General features: G+C 36.6%; 1 protein-coding gene across 1 annotated transcript in view; it reads left to right on the top strand.

The window, feature by feature from the left end:
* VWA8 (von Willebrand factor A domain containing 8) overlaps positions 1–24,303 on the top strand; it is a 195,799-nt gene that overhangs the window by 149,236 nt on the left and 22,260 nt on the right. Inside the window, exons 38-40 of the mRNA XM_080554946.1 lie at positions 15,872–15,980; positions 16,233–16,389; positions 20,432–20,540. Of these exons, the coding sequence (XP_080411072.1) occupies positions 15,872–15,980; positions 16,233–16,389; positions 20,432–20,540 (375 nt within the window). The remainder of the gene's footprint in view (positions 1–15,871; positions 15,981–16,232; positions 16,390–20,431; positions 20,541–24,303) is intronic.

Here is a 24,303-nt window from a genome sequence, read left to right as displayed (position 1 = left end):
AGATTCCCTCTGTAAGGTAAGCTTAGCAAGTACTCAAGTGTTTCCTGTTCTAGCGACAATTACTTTACTAAGAAAGCTGCAACTAAATATTTCCTGATACTCATGTTTAAGGAATCAAGGTGTTATGCAGCTGCATGCAGCTGCAGCTCCATTCATTCAAGAATATGAAAATCACGTTCATCTGTATAGTGTTTCACGCTCAGATTCACGTTAAGTACCTTGGGGTCTAATGAGGCATCTCTAATTCCTGAACTAAACCTGTCATTCCCAATCTTGTAGCAGAGGCTGACTCAAGAGAATTGTCAGTGTTTCTCTTCTCACTAAAATGCATTGCCCCTGACAAATTCCTATTCCCTAACAGCTACTGTTGATGCATCCCACAAAGGTAATACAGGCTTAGCAAAGCTTATTAGCCCAACATCCACACCCTCACAGTGACGTTCTTACACTAACATATGAGCCCTGTCTAGATGATTGGGAACCACTGTTCTGGAAAAATACACAAAATCTTCCCGAAGCTTCCCGACATTTGAAAGAAGAGTGGATTACAGGGCTTTCAATAAAAACGTAGATGCAAAGAACTGGAAACAAATTTTCAACCAGTTTTCCGTCTGAACTATTGGTACTATCTTCTAGGGTTGCATTTTGTCTTTCACAAACACATTAGATCTCAGAAACAGGCTGTATGTACATAAGCAATGAAACAGAGGAAAACGAACAGCTGTTCCACTTACATTGAGTAATTAGGCTCCCATGATATAATGTCACGGCAGTCTTCAAACTAGTCAACATTTGTTTTGTATTGTTGGTATATTCAGCAGAGTTCAAACTGCTGAAGTCTTGAGGCTACAAAAATAGTTTTTGGAAATATGTTTTAGATTTATATTAATTTTTATTTGTACAGGCAGGTCAGAAATTGTCTTCATTTATTGAAGTTTTAAACTCAGAGAATGAGTACAGTGTTCTGAAGTGACTGCATTGCAATGCCTAAAATACAATATATAAATAAAACACTGGATTCTCTGAAGTTATGAACTCTACTTGAAATCCGTAAATTGTTGAGCTTTTTTGCTGTTTGGTGTTCTTGGAAAACAAGGTCATATCATTATCAAATATCTGGAAAGAATTTGAAAGACAAATTATTTTTAAAATCTTCCTCTCAAAGCTTCATGGTAATAGGCAGGCATCAATAAGCTTGTGTTACACATTGAAGGCGTATTGATTAATTAGAGAAAACACTGATTAAATTCTGATGTAGTTTGGCCATTGTTTTCCAGTAAGCTTTATTTACTGTTGTGTCTAATCTAGGTAGAGTACAATGGTTACATAAAAATAATGAAAAAATGGATCATTTTGAGAGATTTCAATAGATAGTAAAGAATTGTGCGCTTTAAGCACCTGAGATCTCTGCAATTAAATGTTTTTTCATTTATACGTGATTACCAGCAAAACCATTTATTTCTATATTCATTCCACTTAATTCTCTCTTTATGCTGCATAAAGATAATCAGAATGCCATTGTTTTCAAAAGTCTTAGGACAAACCCAAACCTGTTGAATGCATAAAATGTACTTGGGCAAGAACAGAAGAGTTGGCTTGTAATGAACGATAATGTATATCTGAACCTCAGAATGTAATCACAACTTTATTGGAAATCCTTTTTGTAATTTTGTTCTAGACAATATCATCACTCAAAATGACATTGGGTTAATCTTTTGTTATTTCAGTACCAAGACTGTAAAAAGAAGTGATCTGATTGATCCAAAGGAAAAAAAGAAAAAAACACATTGTGATCTGGGATTTCTTAGGGTTTTGTTTTGCCTTTTTTTTTTTTTTGGTATTTTTGTTATTTGATAAAGAATCATAGAACGGGTTGGAAGGGGCATTAAAGATCATCTAATTCAACCCCCCCCTGCCATGGTCAGGGACACCTTCCAGTAGATCAAGTTGATCAGAGCCCCATCCAGCCTGGCCTGACACGTGTGGAACCTGCAACAGATGCATTATCTGTTACATACATGAGATGAGTTTTTGCAATTGCAGTGCTCTTGCATTTGTGGCTATATATGAAGGCCTAAGGAGTTCAGTGGTTGCACAATTCCTTGATTCCAAGACCTGATTTGAACAAGAAGCCTGGAAATGTTCCCACCTTTTTTAACTCTTTGCTTTTGTGACTTGACCTGATCTGTTGATTCTCCAGCAAAAGCAATTGAGCAGTTAAGTCACACTGTAGTTCATAGCATCATAAGCCTGAGATGGTGGAATGAATCCAGAAAAATCCATAAATGAGAAAAAATCTTTGTTTGCTTCTCACTGTTGGTTTGAAGGACAAATGCACTAGTGACAGTTCTCAGTACTGTGTATAAATTCAAGGAGTATTGGCCCAGACTTATTTCGTTCAAACAGGTCCTAGTGGTGGATGGCTCAACATGACTTGGATGTATTTTGAATATGTTTCAGGCTTTGGCACTGAAAGAATACATGAATGAAATGTATTTAAGAAACAGGAAGCCTGTAGATAGAGGTTCTGGGAGATTACATTCAAGATCATCTGCCCTGGGGAACTGACTGACAGAGCAGTTTTCTGTCAAAAATGAGTGCATTTATTTTAAATTGAGATTCCTTTTTGTACTAGCTAGATGTGTATTCTTTTGGTTTCTGCTGTGACTAGTTAACATTTCACTGACATAGTGTTTGCACAAAGCAAGAATCCTCCTGACTAGCTAAAGGGAGAGGTGAAGAAAATTATTCCACAATCCCTAACGGATTCCCTTTAGCCACACTTAAACATTTAAATATCTAATTCTTGCAACATCTGGAGCCGGTAATTGTTATCATTGTTTTACAGAGGAGGGACCTGAGACATAAGAAAGGCAGATGACCTGTTGAGGTTCACACTGTACATCTATGGTGCACTGTCAGAGTTGGGATAATTGCAGTGTACACCCATACAAATATATAAATATTCTTTATAACCGTGTTGCTACGCGGAGTAGTTAGAATGTCCTTGAATGCTGCGTTCACTACAGAAATACCTTAGGTTGGACAAGAAGTTGCATATAAATGCGGTGCAGCCACCTAAGAAAACAGATGTCAACTCTATATAGCTCAAGGTTGAAACACGCTTAGCTGAGACATGTATAGACGTATTCAGCAAAGCTCAAGAAATGCAATATAGAGAGTTTTTTCTCAGATTGAGATGGCTATCTTCGCAGCCTTATAGCTGCAGTCAAAAATGATCACAGAGCACATAAGTTATTCTATGTCCTGTGAACAGCTAGAAGACACAAACATATTGTTCATGTCAGTAATTTAAAAGTGCAATGTATTTTTATCAACAATAACTAAAAAAAAATAATGTGTTTTTTTCATGTGTCTAACTGCTCATATCATCCTTGATGCAAGGACTTTTTGCTAAAAAAAAAGCATTTCAATGAGTTCAACAGCACTCAGTAGTCATTTCTTTTTTCAAACATCAGTTTATCTTTAAATATGATGAGAACAAAGGCAAATGTTGAGTAGCTTTTACAGGATATCAGGTCCATCATTAGGAATGTATTTAAAATGTGTTCCTATCCTACCTAGACTACAAGTAAAGCCGGTGTTGAACTAGATCTGAAGCTGAGTGCATTCTTACAGTGATCATCATAATGCAAAAAATGTCCGATTTATGGATGAAGTTGGAAGAAATCATGTTAGATGTGTGTTCACACGCATATATATTTACATATGCCCAGATGTCATACCTGCACTTTGACTCTCTTAAATTAGAATTATTTCAAGGGATTGCCGTAACTTCACAGTCCTTCAGGACTTCAGAACTTATTTCATAATGAACAAGAATTCGAAGTGTATTTAGGGGAAGAGTTTTCAGAGCAATTTAGGAAAAAGACCTAGGAATGCCTATGCTGCACAGCTGGACTGGCCTCCAACTGTAGCAGGGAGCAGTTCAGGTCAATCATCGTGAAATACTGGAGATCATCAGGAAGGAAGGGTGATACAGTATGCAAATTACTGTCTAGTAAAATCTACAGAGGAATTAATTAAAAAAAAAAAAGTGTAATGCTTATTAACAATTCTTGCAATTAGACTTTTCCATTGCATGGCCAGAACAAGGGCCAAGTGAAGTGGTAAAAAAGTAGTTGTGCTTTTAGTCCTGAACTAGCTTCTCTTGATTTTGTGAAGGACTGTTAGATTTGTTTCTTTCATTCCCTACTGATACTACGGAACAAAAGCAAACTTGTGTAGTTATCTTTGAGTTTTCACAGTATGTTGTGGGTACCTTCCTTAGATGTTTTTGGAAATCACCTGTACAGTTGTTGTAGAAATTAAACATTCATAACAAAAAGATCTGGAGAATCTTGCCAAGGCTTGATATGTTGATTTCATTTATATGAAATGATTGTACATGTTTTGCGTTACAGCAGTCATGCTTTCGTTTATTAATGCCTAAACCCTCTGAAAACATGCTTCAAGTTCTACTAACTCATAGGACCCAGTTGATCAAACTGTCTTATTAAAATCTTAGATGATTTACAAAGGGTCACACTTTCTTAAAATTTTTCACTCAAATGTGTGTTCGCTATGCTTAAGCATAATGTAGCCTTCTGCAAGCCTTGGTGAAGTATCAGGAGATAAACACTTCCATCCCAGAGAAGGACATACCTGATCTACTATGGTCTTTACCCACCTGCCTTTCAAGATGTTACTAGATCAAAGAACGCAGCAGATACACTGTACGTAGCAAATAAAAGTATTTACAGGCAAAAGCAGTTCAATTTCATTGCCTTAAACAATGGTTACATGTACTTATACACCAGCAGCTTGTGTAGGTTGCTCTGGGTGTGCTTGGAAATGCTGAAGAGTAACATAAAGGATGAGTAGTATCCAGCTCCAGACCTGTAGGCATTTCAGTGTCTACTTCTGAGCTAAGCAAGGGAGCTCCCATTGTTACTAAGAGAGCCAGGATAGCTCACCCTGAAGGAGACACATGCATTTTTCTAGCTGTGTGGCTCCTCAACCACCACCTACTGTAATGGTAAGCACAGACACCTGGCTTACCTGGGACATCCCTACCTTTAGCTGTCTGCAGTCTGGATCCAAATCCCATCTTCAGTATGCAAAGCAATACTTACAGATTTAGAGAAATGGATACTTAGAAATGGAAGGAGATTTCCCTTATGCCTTTTTCTCTTATTTGAGCTGAGGCCAAAAAAATCCAATTGTTTGATTCTCTGCCATCTTTGAGCAACAAACATCTTACTCCCTTTCCTGAACAGTCTCATTTATTGTATTTGTACTCAACTATTCATGCACAACCATACAATGACTTACCTTTCAAGGGAATTAATATTTTTGCTTTTATCCAAATCATTCTTTTTTCTTTTGATTTTCTGAGGCTTCAGTTTGTACTTGAAAATTTAGGATAATGCAAGTTCTCCTGATCAAGTTTATTTTTAAGCTTGGATGTTTATCTTAAGTATAATTGATTCAGGAATTTCAGTGTTCTGAACTTGTTTGTATTTACTGCTCAGCACTCACTTTATACTGGCAGGTTTTTTTTTGTTTGTTTGTTTTTTCAAAAGTGTCATTGTACTTCAGAACATTTTGAAAAAACTCCAGCCTTTTACTGATGTTAAGACTGATCTGGGCAAAACTGCAGTTCCCAATCTGTGATAAAAGCATAACCTTTAGCAAGCGTGGTCCTTGCCCCACTCAATACTTCAAGATATTTTTCTACTGTGGACCAAGTGGCTATTCTGTCCACATGAGGGCATCAGTGAGCCAATAACAGTGATTTTGGTCGCCTTAAATATATAGGTCCAAACTTCGTAAATTATGAAAAACATATGCAGCGGAGTGTTTTCATAAGTTCGGAATAACCATATGCCAGCATTCTGCAGTCTTGCGCAGGGTCCTGAAAAACTTGAAATACTGCAGATGACAGTGTTACCTAGTCAATAACTGGATTGTAAAATACTGGATTATAAATCAATAACTGGATTGTAAGATAATTTGAAAGTGTTTGCAGTGCTGAGATCCATGAGACCCAGATACTCCAGCCCCAACTATTCATTGCCCTCTAGCAGTTCTCAGTGGGGTGGCATTTTGGGCTTCTTTGCCAGGCATGGGGCACAGTGTGGGTTTAGCTCTGTGACCTTTTCCTGGGCTGCATGATTCATTCTAACAAAGTGGGAACAAGGCACTGAGTATGGGGAAACATGAGTCTAGACAGCCAGGGACCCATGGAGCTTGAAAAGTTCACATCCCTAAAATTCTCCATTGGGAAAAGAAACTCAAATAAAAGTCATCAGTTCTCTGTCAGCTACTTTTTCTCATATAAATGTCCTCAGTTGAAGTGAGGCACTTGTCAGGAGCACTATGCAAATGCTTCTAAAATACATTCCTTTTCCTGAAGCTCTTCCAGCCTAATTAGAGTGGACAGACAAAGAGGAGGAATGGAAATAACCTTAGCTTCCTGTTAGAGCATGCTGATCCAGGACAAAGTTCCTCTTTCTTCCCCTGAATTTCCTCTGAAAGACCACAGCCCTCATGGGAGAGAATATAATATCTCAGCACAGCAGCCTTTGAATCTTAAAGTCTGCAGCAGTGCACATTGCTGACTTATGTGCTAGAGCTCCTAACGCCAGTGAAATGCTGCTGTCAGAGCCAGGCTAATGATTCTGCTCTTAGAAAACTTGCTCTCTGATTAATGAGAGGACAAATGCTGTGACAATTGAAATCATCTGGTCAGTTATGGTGGTGCTAAATATTCTTTTAGAACCCAAAACATCATAGTTATCTTTAAATAGAACCCAAAACAATATACTTATCTTTAATAAATTATATTTCTGCTTCTTACGGACAGATTTGACAAGTCCTAGATCTGTAGAAAATAGAGCTTTTCTGCTTTCACATGTATTTTTTTTTTCAACTTGGTTTTGACCATGCAATGTCCCTGCAATTTTCTGTCCAGAATATTCCTTACTGTCACCATAATCCATTTATCCCTTCTTTCTAGTTGTAGATTGTTTATATACTCCAGAAGAAATCAAATTCAGTGTTCTCCAAGTTTATTGATGTTAGGAGAGCCTTGATGTTACCAAGCCAGACACTATCTGCTCTGATCATATTTGGTAGTTTACTTAAAAGGTGATCTCATAGTTGAAAATAATTGACATGGCAATTTTCAGTAATAACAGATGAAAATGGAATTTCCACAGGTGTTAACATAACGGAGGATCTTTTAGATAGAGAAGAAAATATATGAAAGTCTATCATTACTTCATTTAGTTTATCTAGCTTTTAAGTCACAGTGTATGTATTCACGGACAATAGATTGTAATGCATCCACTGCTGCAGAGTTTCTGAGCTGATTCTTAAGAGTGACAGCATTTAGTTCAAATGAAGACCTATACCAGCAGTGGCTGCATGTTAAATAGTGTTCTTTTTGTGTTATTTTGCTTGTATTTTACAGATCTAAAATTGCATTCAAGTTACAATGTGGGTTTGCTATTTGAGACGAAAGTTTGATGCCTGTATGAATTTTAAAAGCTACTTTTCGAAAGAAGTGTTCCTGGGAGTCAGATAACGCATGAAGCTTCATTAGTTCATTTTGAATTCTTGCAAAGTTTTGCAGATAAGATAGAAAATAAAAGTGAAGCAAAATGAATGACTAAAGCCTATTAAATGTATTTTATACTGCAGTGCCATTAATGTTTTTTCACTTCAGGATAAAACTGAAGACAGAGGGAATTGCATACATGATTATTGTCTTGTCTAATACTGAATATTCCTTTCTGTGGAAAGACGACTTGTGGGCTCAATTTTGCATTGTTGATATGAATAGAAATTGTGCTATTAACTTTTAGAACATTGAAAAAAACTGTATATGATACGGTACAAGTAAGAGTAGTGGAAGCAATTAGATTTTTTTTTTTGCCTGTTTTTGTCTTTCTCTCGCTTGCTTTATGTAAACAAATTATAAATCTGATTTTTTCTGTCTTTGGTTGAATCAGTTTTACAATGGAATGCAAAAACAACATGGAACAGGCAGATTAACCATTGATTTCCTTGTTTTGGAGCTTTCCCATACTCTTCGAGAAAATAGTACATTTATTTATGCTACTGATATAAAAAAATGTACTGGAGGAAAGGAAGCTCTTGTGACTTGTTAAATACAGCACAGGGTAACACTGAGGTTTTAAGGTTGTTGATGGGGCTTAGGGAGGAAGCTAAAACAAAACAAAGGTTTAGTTTCAGGGAAAAATCACTCCTTTGCACATCTGCTAAAATACATTCTGCATTCTGTGGAAAACATTTCCTAATCCTTTGTGCCACTGTGGGTTGGATTATTTAATGCCTTTTTCACCTGGAGAATAGTCATGTTCCATTACAGACAAAGTCAATCTTCTTTCATAATAAGGTATGGTTATGATGAAGGATTTTCCAGATTTTGGTGAGCAAATCAGTATCTCTTAAATCACCTGTAGGACAGAAGTCTAAGATATATTCGGTTGTTTCCCTGCATAATCTCCTGACATATGACAAATCTTTGTCCACAGTACTGATGAAGGAAGAATGCTATGTAAGAAAACGTCAATAGTTTAATTGCTTTATACTATTTTAATGTTTTTTAAATTTATGTAAGGATCTGGAGTTCTTTTTTTTTTTTCAGCAATTGCTTATGTGTATGGCAAATGTGTACATATTCTTCATTGACTATAACTACCCTGTTTAATATACCGTATATTAATGACAAGGCAAAATAGCACATTCATTCTTTCCCTCTGTGTCCCAGGTATTTTAGGAGAAGAGTGATTATCTTCAGATTTGTATCTTAGCAGGGTTCTTCCCTTTATGATGAAAAGAGTAAAAGAAGAATGGAATCTAGCTAGTCTAGAATCTGCCTATACCTGTCTGCTTTCCAGGATGTTATGATCTTGTAACTAATTAATCTATTGCACATGTCCTTACCTTGCATTAAACTAAGCACTTAAGTCATGTGAACTGTATTGCACCTCCAACCTTAATGTACACATTCTTTTTCCTATTTTTTTTTTCAAAAAAGTAAGAAACATCCAATGATGCACTATTATTACTAATAAGTGCTTGTGAAAACAATTGTTGTTTGGTCACCTTAGCTTCTTCTTTCTTAAAATCTTCCTATGTAAATATTCTCTACAGTTGTAAATACTGCAGACTTTGCTTACTTGTGTTTTGTAAACAATGTTCTGCCTTTTTGTGCGTGTATGTTTAGTCTATATTAAGCTGTGAGTCCATCTATCTTTGTTATGAAGATGCAGGATCCTGTAAGGAATGACCAGGTCTGTTTTAACATACCTGATAGGATAAGAAAAATTTAATTTGGAGAGGTTTGAGGATGTAACTGTAGTCCATAAATACAAATTGGATCCCTTTACATCTGTGGGATGTTAGCTTGGAATTAGAATATTTTTCTTGTTTTCTCCTCTTTTTTTAAAGTTGTATCCAGACTATTAAAATAAGCATTGTATCTTGTGTAAGTGGACTAGATACGAGTTTGTACTGGCAGTGCCAGGAGCATTAACACTAACAGAGGAAAGTTCTGTTCCCCTGTGCATGGGGCAGCTCTCCTCCGTTAGAAGCCAGTGTTTCTTCACCAGTCCTCAAGCAGAAATGAGCCTTTGTTGCTGAGAACATTGCAAAGGAGCTTTTCTGGCAAGCACTCCTGAATAGGAGGCACTGACACATCTTTTGCCTTTCAGGAATTTTAATGAAGTTAACGAAATCAGAATGCTGAAGTAAGCTGCTGTATTAAAAGGCCATTTACTCTCTAGCCGATTTAGTGTGTTGAACAGAAGCAGCGTGTCATGTACAGGGTAGGGCGACAGGAATGGCTCCAACAGAAAAGTCAGTCTTCACCAGAGATGCATCCCAGACTGCATCAAGGAAAAAGTAGTTCACATTTTACTGAAAGCATTTATTACTTTCCTATTCATAGCTAGAAATATTTTCGACCTCATCTGACCTCTGCTTACAAAGTCTCAATGAAATTTCCTAACCTATAACCATGAGCTCTTTTTCTGAGAGCTGTTAAATCTAAGTACGTGCTCTGCCCCTTGTTTTAGACAGTATACGTCTTACAAGACTAATGAAGCTCTGGGCATCCAAAATATTGAAAGTTGTTGATTATATCTCCTGCATGAAAATCCCAGGAATAGAGAGAATTTCAAGTGTGACTATACAGGAGGAGATGAGATTCTCTATCTCTTTCCCTGTCTCTTCCCCAGAGATAATTTCTGGTGTTTTAGACATCAGTTTATTTTAACAGACTTGAACAATAAGGGGCTGATGTATGGACATAAAAAGCATAGGTGAAAAGATGGCAGACTTGAAGGTCGTGAACACTGCAGTTTGAAGGACTGAAAAATTGACATGCTGAATTGTGTATTTTGCTGACTAAATTGGACAGACACTATTACAAGCATGCTAATAATAGAGAAGTTTGAACATTAAGATATATGCAGTCTAGATGTACTTTGAATACCTTATTGAAAGCACCTCATAAAAAGTTAACCAATAGAATAATTTTGTTGTTATCAGACATGCTGAAGACTGGCTGTTGACTCTTTTATTATGTCTATTTTATTGGCACAAGCAAATTGAGGGCAACCAACACTTGTTGAGATACAGAAATATGTAGTCAGACTACTTGGGACTGCCTTTGAGGTGTGGAAGCTTCTTTTTAAAGGCATTTTTTCTCAGTTTCATTGCAGTGCATGAATAAGTACACTGAGTGCTAAAATATTGTTAAGCTTTCTTGTACAAAACCAGCTGAAACTAAATTTGATAATGTTTTAAAACAATTTTACTCATACTGCCTGAGAGATTTGTTTTAAGATATGAGAGTAAAATGAATTCTGAGCTCAAAAAGAAAGTATGTAATTATGAAAGCACTGCATATGTTGGAATGAAATGCTGATGTAAGTGTAGGACATAATCATTTTAATAATAGACTACTGCAGGCCTCTCCATAATTCACACACTTTTGTTAATGGGTTATTGCAAACTCCTTTCTTCCCATAGTTGTGACAGTATCTTGTAGAGGCAAGGCAAGTTGTATTTGGGTCAGCTGTGCAATTCTCAACAAATTCAGTCTTTTATAGAGGGATGAATAAAATATTAAAATTGGGCCTTGCATTCAATGATGTATGCCAGTGATTCCTTGCTCTCCAAGAGTTTATTTTATTAAATCGGATCATTTCACATCAAAATCCAATAGAATGCAATCTCCCATTTGCTTATGTGGCATGAAAGTAGTTCTAGATCCACTTCAAAACGTAGTTTAAGATTTGGTTATTACAAATGTAAGTTCCCTTTAACTCCCATAGTCTGCTCAACTAGCTGAATTCTAGAAAAAACAACCAACCTTTGCCTCCTCTTCATAGTGACCCCTGTTACAGGTCAGTATGCATTTAATAGCTGTTCAGCATAAATGCAACACAGATGTGAAACACCTGGTTTCATTGCGTTGCTGAGTGCATTAAATCCTGTAGCTGGCTTCTCTGGGCCTAACTGTGTTTTTTACATTATTATATGAAGGATGATAAGACTATTTAGTTTCCAAAGTGAATTTGTTTCTATCAGCTACCCTTATTCAGTTGGCTCCTAGAATCCCAGCGATATCCAAAAAACAAATGAAGTGTAACCGTGTAAAGCTCTTTGGCATGCGTTCATGTATCTTAGAAGGAACTGATATTGAGCACGTTGTTCAGATAATGTGTATCTCTCATCCAATGTAAAATGAGTGTTAAGATCTATTTGCACCTCGCTGCCCTTGCTGTAGGGAATGAATGAGGCAAGGGGCAGGACCAGAAAATTAAGTCAAAGCATTAACAATTCTTGGTATTTGCTCTTCTCTCTTCATTTCTTTTTCTCTCAAGCTCTTTCTTCGTACCATTGTCCTTTCAGTAAAACCCATTCCTTTAGCATCTTTCTGTTCTCAGGTTTTGTTTGTTTGTTTCATTGACTTTGGAACACCTGCAGAGTCTCCGTCCACGAAGTCCTCTCAAATGCACCCATTACCCATTAGTGTACGTGCCTGAGAAAATAATACAGTGAAAAAAAAAAAAAGATTGTAAACCAGGGACTAAGATCATTGATGATTATTGAAAACATGGGCCTTGGCCTTCAGAAAGTAAGATGAGAGTAACATTTGTATCATAGAATCACAGAATCATTAGGTTGGAAAAGACCTCCAAGATCATCTGGTCCAACCATCCCCCTACCACCGCTATCACCCACTAAACCATGTCCCTAAGCACCACGTCCAACCTTTCCTTGAACACCCCCAGGGACGGTGACTCCACCACCTCCCTGGGCAACCCGTCCCAGTGCCTGACTGCTCTTTCTGAGAAGAAATGTCTCCTCATTTCCAACCTGAAGCTCCCCTGGTGCAACTTGAGGCCATTCCCTCTAGTCCTATCACTAGTGCTTGCAGAGCATGGCAGTTTTGCTTCTTGAAGAACCTGCCTAAACAGGCAGAGGAATATTGCTTTCCTTCTCTAATCATGTATAAATGTATAAACACCAATGTATAAACAATTTTAGATAATGCACAATTAAAACATTCATGCAGAGTTTTGGAAGTGGTGGTTATTTTGGAAATGAAAAGGAAGCCTTAGAAGGAAAGCACTATCACTGTTTTTCCAGCTATTCTACTCTGACCCTTACCTCATAGCTGAAACTCAATGTTTCTAGACTGAATTCATCTGTTGTTTTACAGAGCTGTAATATGCACAACAGACGGCATTAAGTGATACTTCACGATACTGAATAAAGCCTTTCAGTGCAGTTAAAGCATATAAAGAGAGCACAAGTTTCTCTTAAAAGGAGAAGCTGAGTCAAAACTCTTCACTGAAAGAAGCAAAGTTGATAGAAATCTTACAACAGATTTAGAAGTTGAGTATGCATGAGGGGACTGGTCAACTTTTGAGCAAGCAGTTTATATATGTATTTGGAAGATACCCAACAGAACAGTAAGAGAAATCTTAGTAGTTTTAGAAATTCCAATCAGACAAGCTTGGAAAAGTTAGTGTAGATTTCTTCAATATATTTGAGCTTTTTCTGTGTTTCAGATACTTGTTTTTCTTGTCTTTCTTCTCACTCCAGGCAAACTAGATTTTTCTCTCTGTCTTTCAGTTGCCAGCTTCAGAATAGTGTTGGATCTTCACCCTTAAATCTACCTTTCCAACAGTTCTAACATCAAGAATTCCTTCAAACCTCAGAGGGGTGACTTATCTATGGCTTTTGGCTTTTCCATCTCTTTACACGTCATGCTGAAGAATGTACAAAGTTGTCCAAAAGTTTTTTTCTTCATTTTTTTTCCTCATCCTTCCTTTGCTTTCATGTCCAGACTCAGTGATTTACTGTTTAATTATTTCTAAAATATATCTTCAATTCTATTTGTCTGCTAATCTAATTTTTACTTTCTAGAGGAAAAAAATTAAAATAAAAATAAAAACTTCACAGCAGAGAGACGTTGTTAGTTGTAAAATTACCTTGCAACTCTACTGTGGAGAGAGGAATGATGAGGAGAAAAAACAGATAAGTCACTAATGGCATTAAGTAACAGCTCAAAGAAGAGCTGAGAGAGTATATCCAGAAGTTTTTGTTTGTTTGTTTTGTTTGTTTTTTTGTTTGTTTGTTTGTTTGTTTTTCCCAAAGGCTCTATAGTTTGCTAATTTAGCATAGTTTCTAAGTGTGTGGTAATTTCAAAAAATAAAAAATAAATTACACAAGCAATCCAGCATCAGCAAAAAATGATTGTTAAAATATTCCTTTTGTTCGCATAGATGTTATGTAAAAAAAACAAGGAGATGTGTAAAACTGCTGGAATTCACTGACTTCATATTTATACCTCTGCTGGTGTTATTCCATTCTAGTTTCCTTAAATTTTCAAATATTTTACCCATTAGACTACTAACTATATAGAAAAAAAATTAGTAGGGAGGATACATTCTTAAGCTGTGATAGATTGTACCACTAGTCTCTTTTTCTCTCTCTCCCATGCAGGTTTTTTTTCAAGATTTTAATGGAAATAGAATGTAGGATGTTCTGTTGTCCTTTTAACAAGTTGAATGTCATTTTAAAATAAAAGATCTTCTATTAACCGTATTCTGTTTCAAAGTTAAGAATACCTGTTTTAATCAGATCAAAACTGTTGTAAAATGTATATATATCTTTGAAACCTAATACATATCTACTAGGAATCTGTGAACAATTTATTATATTTCAGAAATTTATGTGAACAGCTTTTTTGTCTACTAAACTTTTCACTGCTAAAATTTAAACAGTAATTGTATTTCAAAATAGTAGTATTTAGTAAAATTTGTCAGTAGAAAAACTCGACAAAAATAGAATATGGTATCTGTTTCATGAACTATGTTTGCCTCATGGAGCTTTCTATTGCAGAATTTTGTGCATTTTTTCTACAACCCAGAAGGATGAAAATGTAAAGGATTTACCATCATTTTATCGTCTATCTTTACAGAATATTTTGTTTTGATTCTTGAAGCTGACACTACAGTTTTGATTTTATGATTTTACTTTGAACTAAGTTTAGTGAGTATTGCTTACCTCAGTGTTTTTGATAGTTTTGAAATCTACCAGTTGTACAGAAAAAAAGAACTGTTTCTTTTGGAAGAAATCTCTTAAACCAAAAAAGTATAGACCCCTAAGGGTAACATGCTGTTGTGGTTGAGTGTCTTTCTTCCTATACAAATGTTAAATTAATGTAATTTAACAGATTAGATCTTGATTTTACACTAATGACATGATTCACAGAGGATGTATTGTACCTCTTTGAATTAATATCAATTCTGTAAAGTGGAAGTAAATTATATTTTGGATAGTTGCCAAGACACTGTTGTTAGAACACATGTTTTCAGTTCAAAAACATGTATGGAATTCATGTCAGTATTGGGTCTACAAGACAGTGAACTCAGGAATTAAACTGCTATACAGTTCCAATGAAAACCCTCATAATGCCAGTGAACTTTTGAGAAGGCAATAAATTGTCATTAATGGGGCATGGAAATTCATCAGAGATATAAATGTATTATGGTAAATGAGAAGAAAGTTAATCTATAGAGGTTAGATACAAAGACATCGCTTTTATATCTGTCATTGAATTTCATATAATAGTAAACTGACATTAAATTATGGAAGTGTAGTAATTGAAGGGCAGTTTACACATGAATCATTGATTCACTGCATGACTCAGAGTTTATAACAGGATAAACTATTTTTACCTTCACTCACCCACTTAAATCCAACCCGTCTAAAGTGACTCAGTCTTGACCATCTGACAGCTGTTGAGCCTTTGGCGGTACGGTAAATTGATGGGGAAAGTGCTGTCACTGGACAGGCATTTGCAGTAGAAAACCCACTGCTGTAGATTTGTGGTCATGGTGGGGAAGTTAAGGATTACACGAACGTGTAATATGAGAAGAACATGCCATTTATTTAGTCACTGTTCACGGAAAGATGATCAATCTGCCCATCAATAAAGAATGCGGAGCTGTAGTTGGGTGTGCATGAAATCTGTAAATTGGATATACATACAAGTGTTGCCTATATTACAAGAAGTATTCAGACTGCAGATGATCCTGTTTACAGTGGAATTTCAAATTATGTTAGTTATTATCAATAAGCACTTATTTTTCTAGCGTGGGCAAGATCTGAATGTGCTGAGTGGTTGAGATGTGTATTCTGAGGTCTGATGTGGGTCTAACATGCCTCAGGAGCAGAGTAAAAACCTAGTAGGTTGTTGTTAGAGTGGTTTTGCTTGATAGAAAAGAGATTTATGGCTCTATTTTCTATTTTACAGATAACCATTCAGAGGGACAGTGGTTTGGATGTCAGTTCCCCCAAGCATGGAAAAGTGGATCCAAACAACATGCCTCATGTTGGTGGAAATACTTGGGCTGGTGGAACAGGTTTTCATTCATTATTTTTTATGCCTCATGGAAGGATGTCTAAGAGAGAGGCTGTACTAGTCAAAAATGGATGTATACAAGCCTACTCTCTGCTTAGAGCCTAGAGCCTACTCTCTGCTTAGAGATATTTTACTTAATGCAGAAAATATTTCTTATTGAATATATTGAAAAAATATATTGAAACATATTGAAAATATTTTCTTATTGAATGCCTATTCTTAATTTATTTATTTTTTATCTCTACTATCCCAGGTGGGAGAGACACTGCTGGGTTAGGTGGCAAGGGTGGGCCATATCGACTGGATGCTGGCCATAAGGTTTACCAAATATCGCAAGCTGAAAAGGATGCTGTTCCTGAAGAGGTTAAGAGAGCTGCTCGAGAGATGGGTGAAAAGGCCTTTAAACAGAGGTGAAAGTCTTTATTTTCCCTTTCATTTTCCAAAAGAACTAGATAAACATGACTGAAAGGAATTTTCTTTGTTAACTACATTTAGCAACTACCTTACCCTGATCATTATAATTTAACAGAGCTTACCAGCATGTGTTTAACTGTTCTGGACAGGATGTATACAATGTTTTATTGAATTAAGCCACATTGTTGAAATGACAGTGCAGTTTGGTAGAGTAAAACATAGCTAGGTGGATAAGGAGACTGATGTGAATATTTTATCTTTTTTAAAAAGGGATCTATTACGTGAAAATTGTTTGAATTATGGTGAACACAGGTTGCATGTTGTGAGGAATTGGTCACCTAACAAATATCTTTTGAAATGGTCTATTATGAGCAAATTGCTTCTTTTTGAAATAACTGTAGCCTATTGGTTAGATGATTTGAACTCTTAGATCTCAACAGACACTTTTATGAGAACTGTTGATCTTCCCTGCATTAGTGTAACACAGGGTTACTAACCAAGTATTTCTCATACCGTGCACAGAGATTCAGATTTCTTCCACTGTCTGAAATTTCAGGTCAACTCTGGTACTTGGCATAAAAAAACTAAGGGTATTGATAGTCACACCAAACGAGTTTTACGTTTCAGCCCAGGACATAACTGCAATGTGAATATCTGTGTGAAAGAAGAGAATACGAGACAGATTAAAAGATCAGAGCAAATAAATTTAGAATCAGCTTTATCAGCTCACATTTTGCTGCCATTAACAAAGTGATTCCCAATAGGGGGACAAATTTGGGTACTATAAGGAGTAGGTGAGATTACATCAGTTGAAGCAAATGGCATAAATAAAAAGTCTTTCAAGCATAGAGCACATGCTATACATGAATCAGTGTATTTAAAACCAGCAATTTTTCTATTGCATTCAGGTCAAGGTTCTTTTTTAATCTTGTTTTTATTACTAAATTTCCTGGAGCATTTAACATATTCATTAGAACATTAGTGATTAATAAAGACATGGAAAATGTGCAGATTATACCAGAGTTTCACAGGAAGAGGTTCTGTACAGGAAAATGCCTTTTAATAGCTATGTAATTTACACAAGCAACATCCAGAAATTTAAACTAAAAGTAGTTACTTCAGGCTTTGCTTTCAGGGTGGAGGCAGGGCTCTCTTTTTTTCCTGGTGTTTTAGGAGGGCGGGATGGAGGGCTACATTTAATCCTCTTTCTACAAAATTGCCTATCAGTTGTCCCATAATAAAACCACTTGATATGTAAGGTCTTGGATACCGTACATCTATTTATACATATGTCATGCTTGAGTGGGTTTCCAGCTGCCTGTATGATGCTTTGGAAAGCCCATGACAGGGGAAATTCGTAGATACTGATGCATGTTATGGCAGCACTGCAGCTGTGTTCTGTAAAATCTGAGTATCAGCACATGAGATAACAGTTCATGTCCTGCTAAAAGCAGTAAACTGGCATGTAATAGTAATAAATGTAGCCTATTCTGAAGATACATTTGACTTGGATTCTTATTCTGTACTTTTTGGGTCATTCTGGAAACTAACAGATAAAAGTTAGGAAAAGGGAGGTTGGAGTCCTCGGGCTAAAGGAAAAAAATAAGGGATACTGCAAATTTCCCTGTTTTGCTTATATATGATTATCTGGTAGGGATAATTTTATTACAAAGGCTTTTGATTGCTTTACTGGCTAGCAGAAAACATTTGAAATTGCCCTATTTTAGTAGAATGGAGTTAGCAACTACTCTTGAATAGATGCGGTATTTTTCTGAACTGGCTTTCATTGTGGATCTTTGTGGATTCTACCAAAGTAAAACTGCATGTGAGGTTTTTTGTTTGTTTGATACTTAAAGAAACATTTTCTTTGTTGATGTGAAGATTCCAAGCTCGGTTGGCAGCAGCTGTGAAGTAAATTTAAGTGTACAGCACTGAACGTTGTGTTTTCCAGCCTCTAATGAATAATAATAGCTGGCTATAATGACTACATCAGTACATAATTCAAAATAGAAAAATACAGAGTAATACTAAACACAACAAGAATTTGATGCTTGATTTTAATATTATTAAAGGTCTAGTCCTTTAGTAGTCCGGGTCCTGCACCTGGGACAGGGCAACCCTGGCTATACGTACAGACTGGGCGACGAGACAGTGGAGAGCTGCCCCGCAGAGAGGGATCTGGGGGTTGTGGCTGACAGCAAGTTGAATATGAGCCAGCAGTGTGCCCTGGCAGCCAGGAGGGCCAACCGTACCCTGGGGTGCATCAAGCACGGCATTGCTAGTCGGTCGAGGGAGGTGATTGTCCAGCTCTACTCTGCGCTGGTGCAGCCTCACCTCAAGTACTGTGTGCAGTTCTGGGCACCACAGTACAAAAAGGATGTAAAACTGTTGGAGAGTGTCCAGAGGAGGGCTAGAAAGATGGTGAAGGGCCTAGAGGGGAAGACATATGAGGAGCGGCTGAGGGCACTGGGCCTGTTCAGCCTGGAGAAGAGGAGGCTGAGGGGGGACCTCATCGCAGTCTACAACTTCCTCATGAGGGGGAGTGGAGAGGCAGGTGACCTATTCTCCATTATCACTAGTGATAGGACCCGCAGGAACGGTGTTAAGCTGAGGCAGGGGAAGTTTAGGCTGGACATCAGGAAGAGGTTCTTCACCGAAAGGGTGGTCGCACACTGGAACAGGCTCCCCAGTGAAGTAGTCACTGCACCAAGCCTGTCTGAATTTAAGAAGAGATTGGACTGTGCACTTAGTCACACGGTCTAAACTTTTGGGCAGACCTGTGTGGTGCCAGGAGTTGGACTTGGTGATCCTTATAGGTCCCTTCCAACTCGGGATTTTCTATGATTCTGTGATAGTCTAGACAGGAATTTGGATCTAGACCTACGGTGTTTTCATTCTCATGTAGAGTATATATTTCAGGCAAGTAACTTGTCATGGTATGAAAAAAAAATGGAATTTGAAATATGACTAGCCTATACATACTACAGTAATAATTTACAGTTCATTTAAAAATTAGTATTTTCAAAGCAGTGTGAGTAAGATTATGCTGTTATGAAGTGCTTGTGTTTGAAATAAGCTGTGCATGGATAGACCAATATGTTTTAGCTCAGGACTGAATGCAGACACATGGTGGATGGTAGCATGGGCAGATACAAGATTGCTGCCACACTACATGATGCTGGATCACCAAAATTATCAAATGGTGCACACATCCAGCATATCAATCTGTCTGCTAGCTCATACTTCACTGTTAAACCTCTGTAATTACATTCCAATTGTGAGTTTCACCAGTTTAAGAATATCTGCTCAGATACAATGTTGAGAACAAAAGAACTTTAAGTGGAGATGTCTTAATTTACAGAAGAAGCATGTCTCTGTTTTTATAGTGCAGATGTTGCTTTCTCTGTTAGATGTCTGGACAGAATAGAGTTCAGTGACATGACTCATTTTTTGTGGGGGAGCACATTTTTATTCACGTTCATTTAAAGCTTGTTTCAAGATTTCGTCATTTTATGAAGTACAAACATAGGTATTTGAAACACAGTGACTAGTCATAAATCTTAAACAACAAATTTGAGAGCGTGTCTTTACTTAACCTTTGCGTTAAAATGTGGATTGTGATATGTTTAAAATACTCCAACAGTGAAGTAATGAATAGGCACTCATGATCCTTGTATGTACATACAGCAACACCTGAGCCACTAAACGCTAAAACCTTTAGAATTTGATCACAGTTTTCAGAACATCTGATTTATGTCCCAAACATGAAAGCAGATTAGGAGAGAGCCAAAGGATTAGTAACTTTAATGTTTTAATGTGAGGCAATCCCTGTAGACATTGGCGATCACCCGACTTTTCAAAAATTCACAAGTGTCTGCCACTTTTTTGATTTGTGTCGTGTCTGTTCATTACAGTCTGAATTTGCCTGTTATCAAGTAATCAAGCCTGTTATAATTTATATACGTAATGACTTATATGCATAAAAGGATGATGTACTTATTTCCTAAACTATTCTAAGCTCCCTGTTCTTTGCTTTAGATTGAAAGAGATTCAGATGAGCGAGTATGATGCATCTACTTATGAAAGATTCTCTGGAGCAGTACGACGTCAAGTTCAGTCACTCCGCATCATCTTAGACAATCTGCAGGTAATCTTAGATTCACTGGTAAAGGAACATGGTCAGCCCATTACATTTTGCCCAAAATACTGTCCTGCTAATATTCAGTTACCATCTGGTGATGATACGTTTGAAGGTTAAATGTACAGGTTATAATCATCTTTAGGAAAAACACAATCTCATACTACTATTTCAAAGGCAGCTTTTAAGTGGATCTCAGTGCTCATCTTTACAAGTTACAGTATTCCCGTACCACAGCTCACAGAGATTCAGTATTAAAATTTTGTGAAAGAAAAAATGATATGTTATTAAAAGAGTATGTGACAGTGTGTAGAGCACAGTCTTTGTCTTTACTTCCTGTCCAAAAGACTTAAAAATGCAAATACTATAGGTGTTAAAAGAGCAAAACATTTACTGCACATCATAGCTTGGCTGCATATGCAGCTGAAACAAAATTTTCTTGGGTTTATTTTTAAATCTTACTAATAAAAATAGGTATAGCCTCAGTCTCCAAAAGTGGAAGCTAACCAAAATCACTAGTTTGCTTTTCTTCTAGTAACTGGTTCTGTGGCTGCTCCAGGTTTTATTAATGCTTGTGTTCACCTACAGTGTAAGTAAAACAAAAAGTGCGTTGTTTCAAGGAACTGCTAGTCTTCAGTGAAAATGAAAAGAAAATAAATTTACTCCTTATAAGACATCTTTCTGATTAAAAATAATTCTGTTGAAGGCTCAGAGATCTCCTCATTCAATGATCATTTAGGATGGTCTTGTAATACACTTTGATTCATACATGCACTTAGTATGTGTTTCAGTTCAGGATTTAGGCTTTCGGTTTGCAAAGAGAGGATTCATTGAAAAAGTTTTATTTTTATCCAGATGGTTGTTTTTAACATGTTTCTAGCAGATATGCAGTTGGAAGTACACTCTAGGACAAGAAGAGAATAAGTGAATCTTCAGTTTAAAGTATTTTTTTAATCAGCCCTATCTATTCCTTGGAGCCAAAATTGTTATATTCAAGGATCACATTAATCATGGTCAAAATATAATGTATTTTGATATAAGTAGACATATCCTGTTCCTTTGTTAAAAAGGTCATCTTAATACCAAAGCAAAGACTTATAAGCCTCAGAATTTTATGAGACTTCACCAACTTCCTGGGAAAATCCGTAACAGCTAACCACAGAGATAATAAATGTACAATATGATGGAAAAAAGCAAACTCAATGAATTTGGAAAAGCCAGCTCTTAGAATAAAAGCAATATTGAAAGCAAATTTTTAACTTTATGAATTTCTATACGTTTTGATAGTTATTTTATTAGAATATGCACTAGGTTGGTAATCAAGGTAAATGATAACAGGAGTTAGTTGAAAAATGCTTGCTGTTAATTGGGAAGCTAAATCCAAGCATGTTTTATTTTATGTTATTGAGAAAGAATATTTTTTATTCAAATTCTACAGTATGGTGAATCAAAGCCACTGAGAGATATGCCACTGTCTCCCATTTTTTCTTGGTAATCTTACATACACTATGTGTTTGCAGTTAAAACTGTTTTCTTTCTCTGTTATCAGTCAGACATTCCTCATTTCTCAAAGAAAACTCAATGGTACAGTACTGAGCTACTTGATACCTCTGATGTCAGTATAGTTTTAAATTTTTGAAAATCCCAAATTACCTTTTCAGTAGAGAACACTTCTGGCTTTTTTAAAATGTGTTTGCCTTGTTTAAAACGTACTGTGTTCACATAATGAAAATACATTGTCCATGTTTAAAATCCATTTCACCTGGATTTTCTTTTCAACATATGTCTTTTTATTGATAGGTTTTGTGGTTTTGTTTTAAAAATTATGTTTCTTTGATTAACTTTTACATCCCAAGAATCAGGAGGCTGGGATTCTAGTCCGGTTGCTGATGCCTCAAAAATCAGTAACAGCAGCAAGATATATTTGAAATAGGCTGATCCTTGAAAGCAATGCATAAATACAGTCTGAGAACATAATTTCATCGTAAATTTTACTTTACATAACTCAATGATCTCTGTCAACTATTTGAACAAAATTAACAAAGCATTGCAAGTTGTCGTTGATCTTGTATAAAATAGCAAACCAGAACTCCAGGAAATGGAGTCAGTGATGAGCTTTCTTCTCTCTCCTAATGCTGACCATCGTCAGTGAAGCTTGTACGTGTGAACTAGATTCAAAAACTTTCAGTTAATCAGTGACTCAGAAAGGCCTTCTCAGATTTTATAGAATCATACTATCATAAAGGTTGGAAAAAGACCTTCAAGATCATCTGATCCAACCATCACCCTACTACCAGTGTCACCCACTAAACCATGTCCCTAAGCACCACGTCCAACCTTTCCTTGAACAGCCCCAGGGTTGGTGACTCCACCGCCTCCCTGGGCAACCCATCCGAATGCCTGACTGCTCTTTCTGAGAAGAAATGTCTCCTCATTTCTAACCTAAACCTCCTCCAGCATAACTTGAGGCCATTCCCTCTAGTCCTATCACTGGTTACCTGTGAGAAGAGGCTGACCCCCAGCTCCTCACACCTTCCTTCCAGGTATTTGTAGAGAGCAACAAGGTCTCCCCTGAGCCTCCTCTTCTCCAGACTAAACAACCCCAGTTCCCTCAGCCGTTCCTCATAGGACTTGTGCTCCAAGCCCTTCACCAGCTTCATAGCCCCAAGATGACTTGCCCTCTGGAAATACTCTTTTTGATTACAGAGGGAGTCTGGGGCAACTGCCCCTGTAGCTTCTGAGCATCCTTTAGGCACCTACATTTAAACTGGATGAAACTGGGCCTGAGTCACTGAGCCTAGTGGGGCTCTGTCTGATTTAGACTGTGTGGGAATTGTCAGGTCAGAACGGCAAGAGTGAAATAGTGGCAGTCCAGTAATAAACATAGCTCAGAGAGCTGAGACGGGGAGAAACCCTGTGCTATGTCAGTAGTAGGTTTCTGGTTTCAAAAACTACGTTTTTCTGGGAACATATGCATAAAGTTTTCCCAGAAACAAATGGAGACTACAACTGAGAATATTTCATACAAACCTATACCATTAAATGTTTAAATACAGTCATTTCATACGTACTTTTTCTGAGCTCTTTACAGACATCATGGTTATATTTTGTAATATTTCTACATAAGTATGCCTTTGGTGTTTTTCAGTGAGAAGAATTACTGCAGTGGTGTATTATCATCAGATGTTGTCATGCTGATAAGATAGGGTATCTAGCACAATTTTTCTAATTTTAAAAGCAACACAAGAAATATATATACCATTTTTTCATCAATTTGGTGTTAGTATATTGCAGTAGTAATGGACTGTATGACCTTTCTAGGAAAATACCAAAGTGATGTATATATATAATAGTTCTGGTTTCTCTCCTAAAAACATAAATATCCATATCACTTTTAAACTTAAGAAATTTATATATTGAAATTGTTCTGAAACTTACCTTACATATATATGTGTGCATTATATAAAACAAGTGCTTAAGGTGAGATTTCCTTAGCTTTTATTAAAGGAAAGAAATTCTTGGAAATTCTGCACTGAGTAGGCAGATGTTGAGTAGTCTAAAAATTTTAGCATTATTTTGCAAAGACATTAAGTCAGATTTTGTCAGTATTATTTCCTATTTTAAAAGAGGAATGTAAACTCTGTGTTACTCTAATAAAATTTCAACTCCAGTACTGTTTTTTTTTTGTTGTTGTTGTTGCATAGGCAGAACATAGCATCAGCTTTATAAGCTGGTGAATGGTCAGATGGATTTTTAATGATGTTCATAATTA

The sequence above is a fragment of the Anser brachyrhynchus genome (genome assembly GCF_964034855.1).
Source record: "Anser brachyrhynchus genome assembly, chromosome: 1".
NCBI lineage: Eukaryota > Metazoa > Chordata > Aves > Anseriformes > Anatidae > Anser > Anser brachyrhynchus.
Note: the sequence above shows the minus strand (reverse complement) of the source record. Positions and strands in the feature narration are given on the sequence as shown.